The following is a 14,774-nucleotide window of genomic DNA, read 5'->3' as shown; positions in this document are numbered from 1 at the left end:
ACAAAATTGTAAACTGTTTTCCCCCACCTCTCAATCCTCAACTGCGTGCCTTTCTCCCCACATCCTGGCTCTACTTCGTAAGGTAACATGACTGTATTGGTTGCCCACTATGTTTCCCTGACACAGACCGGGTCTGGTGCCCCTTAATTGTAAAGGGTCCGGTTTTTAGACTGTCGACCGCTAGGTATATCAAAGACACTAAATATCTTCAGATGTGTTGTTTTTCTATTATAATTGTACCCAAAATGATGTTTTTGTCAACATTTTAGTGACAAACAATGATTCAGAGGCCTGTCCTAACAAAGTAATACAAGAACGTCATGCTGCGCACGTTCTATTTACAAGTTCATACGTAATATGCGCGTGAAGGTTTTCGTTTTGAAAAATTGTAATCTGTTAAGAAAAAAAAAGTAACAAAAGGAAATAGAGTAACTTAGAATATATTGTGTACGCATACTAAAGAAAATGTGCTGTAAGTCTGTAAGGGTAAGTAGAAGATTCAGGGTGGATAGACGAGACTGGTCCTTGAGTAGAATCTCGCCGATGTTTTCCAGGTTTGAGAGGTTGGGCACGAGAACTTGGTCGATCACGTGCACAATCCCGTTTTTCAGAATGACGTCAGCCCGGGTCACGGTTGCGGTGTTAACTTTGATGGCCTACAACATACAACAAGGAAATATATCTCGATTGTTGTTTTTTTACCACAATCTATTTCAATCTCAGGCCCATTTTTTTAACGAGACGGATTTTGAATATTACTAACGCAGTACAAAATATCATTCTCCAATACATTTTTTTGGATTCAAATGTTAACCGGAAGTTCGTTCCTTATTGGTTTTAAAGGGACTGTACACCAGATTGGCACCGAAAAAACGAATCTCAGAACAATTATTTAATAGAATGTGTTACGCTTTGATATCATAATTGTAAAAAAAAGAGTACCAAATTGTAAAAAAAATGTGTCGGAGACCGGGTTCGAACCCGTGTCGCCAAAATTGCAATCCAGCGTCGTATCCACTGAGATACGACGGCTTACTCTAATCGGGTAACATAATTAAGCTAACTAACTCGGTAATATCACGTGATAACATCGACTTGCCAATCACGCATAAGGAATAAATTCTACAAGGTAGACATACCCAGTAATCTTTTTTAATGGAAAAATACGAAATAACTGCTAAACTTAAATAAATTGTAAACTATGTGTTACATCAGTTAGAAAGTTTCAATGCTTTGAACACATTAATACCAAGTTTATGTCAGTTTTCGACAATTTTCTTTTTTTCTTGCAAATTGATCATCTGGTGCACAGTTGCTTTATGAGACTCTCTCATTTTTTTCAGTTAGTTGCAATTTTTGTAAACTTTGTTGATATTTGGTTATTGAACATACTTTTATGAACACTTTTTTCTTACACAAACCATTTAAGGCGAATCGATCTAAAGTTAAAGTTAGTAATAGTTCTTGCTATGCAATAATATGTATAACTTTTTGCATCTGTTTTCAAATAACTTGTTGATGTTTTCACTGTTTTCAATGCTCTAATCCATCTTGTAGTTTGAAATTATATGTATGAATGTAATAAGGAACGACTCATGTAAATACTTGTTCCAATATTTGTCCCCCTATTAAACTATATGCTTTTGTTTCCAGGTCACAAGCTCATTGTTATGTTTTTGATATGTTATGTATGTTTGTTATTTATGTCGGAAAATAGCACATTGAGCTAATGTTTCTTGTGTAAGCTGCATTCTCACAGATTTAACGTTTTGACAACTTTTTTTATTTTTTATCTTGGAATGAGCCAATTTTTGCGAAAATCCATGGAAACCAGTTATATAAGACTGCTGACAAAAAATAGTTCGCAGATTTTTATATTTTAGATCAAGAAATGATGTTTTATGCATTTTCTTAAACTGTTAGTAACGGTTTTAGCCATAAAACATTAATTTTCGAACAGAAATATGAAAATCTGCGATCTGATTTTTTGCCAGCAATCTTTTATCATTGTTTTGCAGATATTTACGCAACATTTTTTTTTTTTTCAAGACAAACAATAAAAAAAGTTGTAAAAACGGTATATCTGTGAGAGTGCAGCTTTAACATATACCCGACTTAAATAAATAAAAAAAAATATCGAATGATGTAAATCCAACATATTCCTATAAACATTTTATTTTAATAAAATTATCAATATTTTAATACCTTGGTTTAAAGAAATATGTGGCTATTGTATGGAATAAAGAACAATATCCAACTTTATTAAAATTCCTTTTTTTCTACTGTAACACACGCGCTACAACATACCGTGCCAGTCTTTGAAATTGAAACAGTTTGTCCATTGAGTGTGGCCTCTTGTGCACCATCAGTAAGGAGAAGGGATATTTGATATCCCTGGACCACATGGTACTTGAGGACGGCCTCCAACTTCCGGGGATCACTCGTGATCTGACTCAGATTGGGCACATTCTGGAACGCTTGGTCCGTTGGCGCAAACACGGTAAACGGCTGTGGATTTGCTAAAAATGGTAAGTAGTTAAAATAAAATATTTATATAAGACACACACACACACACACGCACACACGCACACGCAAGCACACGCACATGCACACGCACATGCACACGCGCACATACACGCACCTAACTAAGGGAAGAACACACACGCCGACACCCGCACACACCTTACTAAGGGAAGAACACACCAACGACACACGCACACACAAGGAAACAGCACACACGCCGACAAACGCACACAAACGGGAACATCACATACCCCGACCCACGCACACACACGAGGGAACAGCACACACGCCAACACACGCACACACGAGAGAACAGCACACCCGCCAACACACGCCAACACAAGGGAACAGAACACACGCCAACACACGCACACAAAGGGAACAGAACACACGCCGACAAACGCACACAAACGGGAACATCACATACCCCGACCCACGCACACATACGAGGCACGCCAACACACACACACACACAAGAGGGAACAGCACACCCGCCAACACACGCAAACACAAGGGAACAGAACACACGCCAACACACGTACACACAAGGAAACAGCACACACGCCGACAAACGCACACAAACGGGAACATCACATACCCCGACCCACGCACACACACGAGGGAACAGCACACACGCCAACACACGCCAACACAAGGGAACAGAACACACGCCAACACACGTACACACAAGGAAACAGCACACACGCCGACAAACGCACACAAACGGGAACATCACATACCCCGACCCACGCACACACACGAGGCACGCCAACACACACACACACACAAGAGGGAACAGCACACCCGCCAACACACGCAAACACAAGGGAACAGAACACACGCCAACACACGTACACACAAGCGAACAACACACACGCCGACAAACGCACACAAACGGGAACATCACATACCCCGACCCACGCACACACACGAGGGAACAGCACACACGCCAACACACGCACACACGAGAGAACAGCACACCCGCCAACACACGCCAACACAAGGGAACAGCACACACGCCGACAAACGCACACAAAGGGAACAGAACACACGCCAACACACACACGCACGCACGCACGCACGCACGCACGCACACGCACACACACACACACACACACGCACACACGCACACACGCACGAGGGAACAGCACACACGCCAACACACGCACATACAAGGGAACAGCACATACGCCAACACACGCACACACAAGGGAACAGCACACACAAGGGAACACGCGCACACACAAGGGAACAGCACACACGCCACCACACACACACACACACACACACACACACACACAAGGGAACAGCACACACGCCAAAAACATTCAACATAAATATCACCTATACCTACTTGTACTGTTGAGTGTGTCGTACAGGTTGGCACTTTTTAACGCTGATACTAGAGTTGTGAATCCATTGGTCTCGAGCCACTGGGCAATAGTTTTATCCTCGAGGCCAAATGTAAGCCCGAGCCCACAAAGGAAAAATATTGTCCGGATTGACATTTTCACAATCGACTAGAGAACAAAATATGAAGAAGATTGTCTTAATGCGGCTATTACAGAGACTTAGAAGGCGATAAGAGACAACTAAAGGGTCAAAACCGTGCACAAGTTCACCATAACACTCCAGAGGGCTTGGTGTCGATTTCATGATAAAGAAACGTTGATAAGCAGACTGTTTAAGGAGCAGAGCCCACTTTTAACTCTGTGTTGACTACTGTTGAATTACAAGACACGATCTTAACTGAAAGTAGGACGTGTTCACATGTATTTATGGAAAAGATACATCTTAAGTCATGAATGTCATTTTTATCCCAAAGTACATCTGCACTGGCGTTCCCATTTATACACACATTTTCCATTCCCTAAGGGGCAGTTTGTTATATATAATAGTGTTGACCTAGGTTAATATTTACTATTTGATAAACGACTGCTTAGATTTGGACCAAAGGAACGCCTTATCAAGGCCTGCTACTTAACGTTTAAGTACTTGTATACATGCTATGATCGTTTGCTCAGTTAATCAGATAGTTTCGACTTCATTTCTTAAAGAACACCACCTGACCATGTTGAGACTATTCGTAGGTATTTTGTGTGTTTTCACCCCGGCCCTGGGGTTCGAAGACAAGACGGTCGCGGAGTATTTGAGAGATAACGGTTACACACAACTATACAATGCCTTGAGCTCTCAGAAGTTGGATACTGCTCTGTCTGGAACAGGTACAGCGCATCATTTTCTATTTATTGTATACACTATTTAACTGTATTATACCGTTATGCGCTCAACTATGTTTTCACTTAATTATAATGTGTATGGCCAGCAAAACTTCAAGCTGAAAGAGCATTGTTACGCCGTATGTTGATAGCGACGGGTTTTGGTCATCATCATCATCATCATCATCATCATCATCATCATCATCATCATCATCAACAACAACAACAATAAAATCACCACCACCACCACCATCACCACCACCATCACCACCACCACCACCACCATCATCATCATCATCATCATCATCATCATCATCATCAATTCAAGGACAATTCTGATAACTTCAAAACTACCGAATTTAATAATACGTTCCATTGCACGATCCCGAACTAGTCAAGTGTTACCTTCCAACTGATTTTGTCACTAATAACTAGCCAAATCGAGAGTTGTCAATAACAAATCTCTTTACCCACCAAAACACGGCATAACAAGGAAGAGCATGTTTCGGAGACAATAAAAAATATTAAGCTTAGCTTGTGTAACAAAAGAAATTCTTATTTTCCTTAATTAAAACATGTGTTGCTGTTAATTTTGTGACATGGAGGTTTTGGTAACAAGTTCTTAACATCACTCAACTTTTCTTTCAGGTCCATTTACAGTGTTTGCTCCAACTGATGCGGCGTTCAGAAAGCTGGGGAATGCCACGTTAAGCTCGTTAAGCGATGTCCAGCTGGGTATTGTTCTCAAGTACCACGTGGTCCAGGAGTACCTCATTCTGCCCATGATCAGAGCTCCTGTCAGCAAAATTACACTGGACGGACAATCTGTCAATATTGTTCCTGTATCTGGGGTATATTCAACTACTTTCCATTCTCTCATTAGCTAAATGGGCTTATCCAAATTTCCGATTTGAAATGCTTTTGTTTCCCATTAACAATGCGCCTACGTTGTCATCTTAATTCATACACACTGTCTAATGTTTATATTTTTGTTCAAGGGCCTCTTGCTGAACAACGTGTCTCATGTCAACACGAACAACGGCGACATAATTTGCAACAACGGCGTGGTCCATCCAATAGACACAGTCCTCATACCTCCACAGTTACCTTCCGAAAATATTGCTCAGATTCTGCTGAGAGATGATGCAAGGTTTAAGGACCTGTTCCTTACATTGTTCATTGCAGAACTGGAACCGGTCTTGTTAAGTAAGCTTTGTATTTCTATCGTGGTAATTTAAACCTTACATATTGTTTAAGTTTATTTTATTTTCATTGTTTGCTACACAACATGTTGTTGTTTTCTGCAGTGAGCACGCCTGGATTTCAGAAACGGAAAAATAAGGCTTTACGTTATTAGATGTATTTTGTCACTGTTAATTTTATATTAATTTACTGTTAAATAAGCTTTATTAATAACATACATGTTTAAGGTAGTAAAAAAATGATCCATCAAATGAAGACGTTACCTGTGTCGATAACAGAGTTATGATGTTCCAGGCGGTGATTGGACCTTGTTCGCCCCTGTGGATGCCGCCTTTGCCGTCTACAAGGACAACTTACTTGATCCAACCTCTCCCAACGCTCTCAAAATTTACCAGGGTATGTTGTTGATTTTACTGATATATATAAAACAGATATATATGTCTTATTTTTGAATAACGCGAGAGTGTGGTCTTGGGTTGCGAGGGAAACCGGAGTTCACGGAGAAAACCCACTTGTCCGGTTTGGTGACCACTAACCAAACTCACATGCGTCCAGGCCGGGAATCGAATCAGGGTCGCCTTGGTGAGAAGCGAGTGCGCTAACCGGACAACCATTAATTCCTTCCTATAGGATACTCCCTTAAGCGGCTATTTATCTTTACAGCGGTGATGAAGTATCATCTTGTACCGGGTGGAAGGCGAGCCGCTCAACTGATAAACGGCTCTATGTACACGTTTCACGGGCCATCCGTCAACGTCACCATCTCGTCAGGTTAGATTGTGTGATGATACAGAAAAAAGAGACAGTAATCTTTTATTGGATATCATTGAAAATACTTTATTTATTTATTTACATTTTGTAAAATCAATACATTTCATTCAACCCATACTCCTTATTGCCGTTTTCCTTCTTACTACACGGTTCCCCTTTATTGTCCATTATTTACAGGCGGCGTGATGGTTAACACTGCCAATGTGATCGATGCGGACATTCTTGCCACTAACGGTGTCATCCACGCCATTGACAAAGTCTTGATCCCACCAGACATCAACCAGATTGCCCAGGGCAAGAAATAAACCCTTATAATAGGAAAACTACGTTAACATGTTGCATAGACATACATGTAACATTAACGTCCCTAACTTTGACTGTCTGTTTGTTTTAGTTGTAGAACAATCCTTTTTAACTGTGACTAAAATGAACTGTATATAACTTCAAGTGAATAAAATGCGAAAGAAAGGAGCGTATTTCGTCACTATGTGTTTGTTTTGCGTCTGGGATATGTGCGAGGATGAGGGCAAGAAACCAGTTAGACAACGCGTACTTTTCACTGTGACAGAAACCCCAACTATTTTATCTTCATTGATTGATACATTCGGAACATCTTGGCCATTTTCATCGAAAAAAACCTCGGATGCATGCCGATTCATCAGTAGAAGCAGTCCGTAATTGTTTTATTTATAACATTAATTACATGTAATGTTTTAGCTTGTATTTACTGATCGAAGTTTTAATTGATTGCCAGTGATGTGTAGTATTGCAAACATAATTAAGATACCCAAGAGTGAAGTCATATGGTTTAACTGCTAAAATAAATTACTATGCGATCTTAATCTTTCAGAATTTGAAGAGAAATAAACAACCTCTTTTACCGCAACAAAGAAAATGGTTCAGCATGTTTTTGCTATTGATTTTCATTTCTCAAAGATAATGGAAATTATCAATAGAAAACGAATCGCAATTGAATAATAACACAGCCTACCACTTGCAAGAGAAATAAATCATACGTATTTCAACATTTTGTCACCGTATAAACATGTATATAAAAAATTAATTTTCGACTAAAATATACTCTACCAGGAGCGTCTTGTAAGTACATGTAGACGCATCACGGCCTCCTTGTGCACATACATGTAACGCATACCACTGGAATTATTAAGTATACACGTCTTCCACTTGTACAGATATTTTACTGGGATTTAAGAGGCAACATACCATTTCATACTGAATTTGGCTGAATCAGGTGAACATTTTCGAGAAAAGCAAAGAGCTTATTATGAACAATATGCCCGACATACAGTATAAAAGATAAAAAAGAGTCATATAAGGGTTACCTACTTCAGGCAGTGGTGTATTTGATCTTAATGGAACAAAATACACATGGTTAGCACACTGTTGATACTGTACTTGTTGAGGCAAGTTCTGTTGAAAATGAATATATTAAAAGCCAATGACACTCGCTCGTAAAGAGGGATTATCATGGGTGCTGAAAATTGGCTTTATTTTTAGCCGACAGGCAAGGAAAATAAATGTGTATGGTTGAAAATAATGAGCTTTTTGTGATTTTTTGAGGCGCAGGAGGAGGGTCAGCCGGGTCATGTTCGCTCTAGTTTTTGACAGCGACGGGACTGTAGCCCGAGTACATGTATCCGAGCACAGTCGTGTCACAGCACAATTTTATAGAGACTATATTTTCCCTGCCGGTCAAGCCTCCATTACATCCCCCCTAAAAATAAATAAATAAATACAAACAAATAAATAGTCAAACGTCGCCCCATTATCGCGAAAATACTCAAGTTATTTCTTAATCTCAATATTAACTCATTTGCCCTTGTTTTTACCCTTTTTGAACTTGAGTGCGTTATATCATATAATATGTTGATCATTTGTGTGTATTTTATGCTCTTGGTAGAATTAATTTTCTTTTGAATATTGACAAACACCTTCTATGAGAAAATGCGCATTGTGTGCCACCTTACTTACTTTAAACCCGTTTAACCTGTTTGGACTGTTAAATAATAGGCGGTTTGATACGTCCCTATCAATTGTACGCATGTGTATTGTGTACATGATTTGCTTAACTGAATGAAAAGCACGTTTTGCAGTTTTTTTTCCAAACAGTTGTATGTCACTATCCACAAATTCTGATTTTGTAAAAAAGACTCACTCACAGTGTGTGTTTTTTCAAAAGTTTATCATCACATTAAAAGTCTTAGGTTCGTTCTTACGGCGATTGCTAACAGAGAATGCATGTTATTTAGTTTTATACTATAAAAGATTTGCAACACAAGCATGTACAAGTTTCTACCAGAAACAATTGCTATTGGCCACTCTACGTTAGATTCCCTTTAACCTCTATTGGTCTTGTGCGATTTCACTGTCCGTTCCTGGAAGGCATCACTTACTCTTATTCATATATCGTTGTATGTGGTATAATGAGCTTGGTTATATCGATCTACAGAAAAGGGTACCCTGTTATATCGTAGTGCATGCAATTCAATACAAGTCCGCTCCAAGTATATCGCGTAGTAATTTTATTTAGCAGTTAAATTTATGACTTTACTCTTGGGAATCTTAATTATATCAGCAATAATGCACTTCACTGGCAATCAATTTAAACGTAGATCAATAAATACAACTCTAAAACACTACGTTTAACTAATGATATAATTAAAAAAAATACGAACTACTTCAACTGATGTACCGGCTTACATCCGAGGTTGTTTTCGATAAAAATGGCCGAGGAGCTCCGAATGCCAACGTTTACGAGTCGTTTCCCCGCCTGCAGTGAACACACTGCGACACAACAGGAATACATAACAAGGGTATCACAGGTGCTTACGTGAGCAATTCTTTAACTGAACTCAGAGCTCATGTGTAATTTCAATAATTTGGTATGTGTGGGCGCAGAAACTATTCTATCAACTGAACAAACTCAATAAGTAACTTATGAACTTTCAGCAAACAACACAAAGTAAATGTTTATAAATTAGTCAACTTTTATGTACGTGAAGTTAGCGGCCTAGCGGCCTTGCGGCCTAGGCCGCTAACTTCACGTACATTCAACTTTTAGGCAATTCTCAGCTGCACTCTCACAGATTTACCATTTTGAGAATTTTTTATTTTTTGTCTTGGAATGAGCCATTTTTGTGTGTGTAACTATCTGCAAACTAGTAATATTTGACTGCTGACAAAAGATCCTATCGCAGATTTTCATATTTCTTTTCGAAAATTAATGTTTTATGTCTTAAACCGTTACTAACGGTAACATTAATTTTTGGACTTAAATATGAAAATCTGCGATCTAAATTTTCATCAGCAGTCTTAGATCACTGGTTTCCATGCATTTTCGAATAAATTGGCTCGTTCCAAGACAAAAAATAAAAAAAATGTCAAAACTTTCAATATGTGAAAGTGCAGCTTTAAATGAATGTTTGAATGGTACGTAACATCATACAAATGAGTAGAATATGTTACGCAAAACCTTATATGTACAGTCCTATACCATGATTGGTGTTCTTCGGTTCATACTATTCACTATTCAGTACACAAGTACCTAAATACGATTTACATCACGTGGTTTCATTATTGTGGCTGTTACCTGACCTCACATGTTCCTTACATGTGGTCTAACTTCATAAGTTTTTTTAACTTTTAAAGAGATCGAACTTATTCTGATATAATTATTGTAAACAGGTTCAATGAACTTGTCCAATAATGGGATCACCCGATGAATTATGATTTAATTATTTAGAATCATCAAGTTGTATTCATTTATTTAACTAATTTGGTAATTTTGTGGTTCATGCACAAGTACAGTGGCTAAGAGAAAATCGCGCCTACACTCAGATTTTTTCATCTAAACAATTAAGTTGGTAGACGGGCTGGACCCGGCTTGTAATGCTGGCTTATGAAAATAAAGCAAGAAGAAACAACATTTAATATTACCTATATGCACTTTTCGCTTTTGAAAAATTGATGAAAGGAAATAAATTCTAGTCCAGTATAGTAAATACTTATGTGTGAGGTTATTGTTGCCAGGAGAAATTTAGTAATGCATTTGTGCATCTTTATATATAAAGTAACCGAAATTTATGACATTAATTAAGCGCACAGACGGATTTCAATAAAGCCAGGAGATAGGTAAATCGTGCTGTGGTCTCCATACCCACTCGAAGATATTTGAAGAGCACCCTTTAATATAAGGTCGGATGTCGTGGAATAGAGATAAATAATGCATCAAGCTTTCTGAAATGGGTCTAGCTCTGAAAGTATTGTTTGTACAACCTGTTTAACATTTTGGGCAAACGACCGCATCAATATAAATATATATGACCTTCTGATAACAAATCTTCGCGACTGTAGAATTTAAAATTTTAGATTCGCGTTATTCTTCCCTCAACTGTAACAGTATAAGCATTTATACAAAATGCAATTGTATGTGTTTTGTCTGGTGCTTCTAGCATCGAGTGTTAATTGTTACGAAGATAAGCCAATCGCAGAATATATTCAAACATCAGATGGATTCATTTTTCTCAGAAACCTGATTCAGCAAGTTAATATGACAGATTTGCTCACTAAACCACAAGGTAAATATTTTCTTCCTTTGATATCTTTCTTTCTGGTGTGTCTAGCCACTGGGACCATAGGTGGCAGTTACTATATTATACATTTATGCACGGCCCCCAGGTCCGGGGGTATGCCCGGGAAAAGCCGGGGAAATGGGCCGTGTTTTTACTTGCAGGTGGCACCGCAGTGCCGGGTAAATGCGTTTTTTTTGTCTACGAGCCAAAACTACCGGGGAATGGGCCTTACCTAGGTATCCCGGGGTGCGGGGGCATTTGGCGGGGATTTTATCAATAGTTTACCCCCGCAGGACGGAGATCTTACCCGGGCTTGCCTGACCGAACGTCAAAGTCCCCGCTATTCCTATGACCTGGGATGGCCGTGGTTACAAAGGACTGGTGCATTATAGTCTGTGTATACCGTGTCCTGGATCGTATTTAGTAATATTCATCGAAAAAATAAGTCCATAAAAATGGATTATACGCCGATAGCATCAGTTCATATGTGTTGTATTATATGCTTCTAGGACACTTCAACTTATTTTTTGTTCAACAGATTTTTGCGAAACATAATTGGAGCCGGTGAGCGAAAGGAATTAAAACACACTCCTTTAATTTTTCACCAAAAAACCCGATCAAAAATATGTTTTTTCCTTTTTTATAATCAATATAATTAAGATTTGCTTTTCAACATTTTGCCCTTTTACCCTAATTGAATATCTTCTCGAACCTTATCTTCATCTATATTTGACAATGTAAAAAATGTTCCAATACTTTACTATCTACTCAAAAGTTGAAGAAAGCACAAATTCCAGGATACTTATAACGTAAATGTTTTAAATCCTTTAGTTATATCATTGTTGATTATTATTATTATTTTTTTTAGACGGAGGAGCAATTACCATTTTGGCTCCGACTGATATTGCATTCGCCCTCCTGGGACAAGATACACTGAATTCCCTATCCAACTCTCAGCTGCGCCGTTTGCTCTATTACCACCTTGTCCCCGGCTTTGTTCTCAAGAGCGCCATTCAGAAACCCGAAAATAAAACGACTTACCTGGGGGAGGATGTTCTTCTTGGAGTTGTTAACGATGTAATTATTGAAAAACAAAACAATCTTTTTTGGGCCACACTTTGGGCCCATAACGGTTCTATTTATTTGTGCATTGCATGCGGCGTTATTTAAACATTTTACACTAAAACCAATGTAGTTTAGAATTTGACATTTAGATGTATCTGTATCGTGATGTATAGTTATCGTTTTATCATTTAATTTATTTCGTCGCAATCCATATACATATTGCACATTTTTTCAAGATTTTATCTGTGAACAACGGCGCTGCAAATACAACGGCTTCAAATATGGACATAATCGTCAGTAATGGCGTGGTCCAGCCGATAAACCGAGTCCTTATGCCCCCACCGCACGTTAACGTTGCTCCAAATAGTATCAACATTATACAAGTATTCCTGATGGACGATACGAGATTCAAGGACATATTCCTATCATTGTTCTTCGCTAACCTGACCGATATCTTGGAGAGTAAGATATGTTAAATTACTCTGATGTATTTACCACTCAGTACTTGTTAGAAACGGTTTGAATTGTTTTATTGTATATAGATCATATAAGCAAATTATTATTATTCATGACACCAAACATGCGTTTACATTTTGCATGGCGTTCAGTGTTTACTTGTTATGTACAATTACATAGTTATTCTTAATCACATGATGTCACTTTACTGTTTATAGCCGGAACTTATACAGTGTTCGCGCCAACCGATGCGGCTTTTGCCAAGCACAAGGATTCCATCTTGGACCCGACTCGTCCAAATGCTCCGAATGTTTTCAGGGGTAAAACCTTCATTGCAATTTTGCCGTTTGTTTGTTTCTTTAACTTTGTGTATAATAATACTCATTCTATAGATTTTATTGGAATGTAAAGCCCATTGCTCGACAAAATGTCCATAGCTGGACCGGATAGCGATCAAAGCCCATTGCTCGACAAAATGTCCTGAGCTGGACGGGGGAGAGTGTTCAAAGCCCATTGCTCGACAAAATGTCCTGAGCAGGACGGGGGAGAGTGATCAAAGCCCATTGCTCGACAAAATGTCCTGAGCAGGACGGGGGAGAGTGATCAAAGCCCATTGCTCGACAAAATGTCCTGAGCAGGACGGGGGAGAGTGATCAAAGCCCATTGCTCGACAAAATGTCCAGAGCTAGACCGAAGAGCGATCAAAGCCCATTGCTCGATAAAATGTCCTGAGCTGGACTGGAAATGATCAAAGCCCATTGCTCGACAAAATGTCATGAGCTGGACCGGAGAGCGATCAAAGCCCAGTGCTTGACAAAATGTCCAAAGCTGGATTGGATAGTGATCAAAGCCCATTGCTCGACAAAATGTTTTGTGGTCCGTTTCAGCAAAGGTCTCATTCTTAACCTTAGTGACTTCTTTTTTTTGCAATATATTTGTGAGAATTGTACTATTAGCCAGTAGTTAAAATGAAGTCAGATTATAAGAAACGAAACATCATTATGTCGCCATTTTTTGACAATTAAACATATGCTGCAACATGACTTATGTAAGTGTTCCATATGAATTAATACGATGTCAAAACAATTTTGATTAATATTAAGGTTTTTAACATATTATTCATTTCACATATAATGACTTGTATGCATTTTTAAAACATGATTTTTTTTATCCAAACTGTAAGAAGTAACTGTTTGTGGTGTTTGGTTTTAGAAGTCCTAAAATACCACGTGGTCCCTGGAGAGATTTGGGCAAGCCAATTAAAAGATGGACCTTTGTACACGCTTCACAATACGCCAATTAATGTTGCTTTATCACCAAGTAAGTGTGTTCCGTCCAACTTCTTCCACACATACATCGATCTAAATAACACGCGTGAAAAAAATGTAATAATAAGCAACGTTTCTGTTTTATGGTTTATGTGAAGTTGTCAAATGTTTCATAATCATAATTGTCGTATAATTGTTATGTCCCAAATATAAGAACTACTATGATGTTTTTTCTCCATCTAATTATTTCAGCGGTGTCAGTGAATCAGGCGAATGTGGTGGACGCGAACATTTTCGCGTCAAATGGCGTCATCCACGCCATTGATGACGTCCTTTTCCCGGCAGATCTGGCCCAGCCTTAACTTGATAAAACTGGAGTCCAAGCTCTTTCACGAGCTGTAGAAGCCATATGTTTTTTTTATCAATTTCGGGAGTTAAATTAGAGGGCTGTTCTTTCCTAGTTTACAAATTGTGACAATCCTTAAAAACAATACATGGATACTATGGGTTCTTTCTGAATACAACAAACATGCTCAAGTTAAAAAATATATAGTAATAATAGTTATGAGAAATACAAATATGCATGATAAAATTTGGATGAATACAATGTATCGTGAATAGATCATGAAAGAAAAACAACGTTGTCATTTATATATATGAAGTACACTTGCTTTGAA

The 14,774-nt window shown here is 38.6% G+C and overlaps 1 protein-coding gene across 1 annotated transcript; it reads left to right on the top strand.

The window, feature by feature from the left end:
- Positions 1 to 2,221: 2,221 nt before the first annotated feature.
- On the top strand, positions 2,222 to 14,717 carry LOC128226189 (periostin-like). The gene is made up of 14 exons (XM_052936081.1): positions 2,222 to 2,232; positions 2,458 to 2,528; positions 4,614 to 4,748; positions 5,391 to 5,593; positions 5,741 to 5,948; positions 6,240 to 6,341; positions 6,609 to 6,716; positions 6,894 to 7,018; positions 11,137 to 11,314; positions 12,177 to 12,385; positions 12,610 to 12,835; positions 13,048 to 13,149; positions 14,042 to 14,149; positions 14,350 to 14,717. The coding sequence occupies exons 1-14, from the start codon at positions 2,222 to 2,224 to the stop codon at positions 14,457 to 14,459; spliced, it is 1,896 nt and encodes a 631-aa protein (XP_052792041.1). The 3' UTR covers positions 14,460 to 14,717.
- Positions 14,718 to 14,774: the final 57 nt, after the last annotated feature.

This window comes from Mya arenaria, chromosome 3 (assembly GCF_026914265.1).
Source record: "Mya arenaria isolate MELC-2E11 chromosome 3, ASM2691426v1".
In the NCBI taxonomy this organism is placed as follows: domain Eukaryota; kingdom Metazoa; phylum Mollusca; class Bivalvia; order Myida; family Myidae; genus Mya; species Mya arenaria.
The sequence above is the reverse complement of the archived record's forward strand: the minus strand, read 5'-3'. Positions and strand labels throughout refer to the sequence as shown.

Coding starts and splice junctions, on each gene's coding strand:
- LOC128226189 (XM_052936081.1), top strand. Junction 2,529..4,613: donor CTGTGGATTTGCTAAAAATG/GTAAGTAGTTAA, acceptor GACTATTCGTAG/GTATTTTGTGTGTTTTCACC. Junction 12,386..12,609: donor TTCTTGGAGTTGTTAACGAT/GTAATTATTGAA, acceptor CATTTTTTCAAG/ATTTTATCTGTGAACAACGG.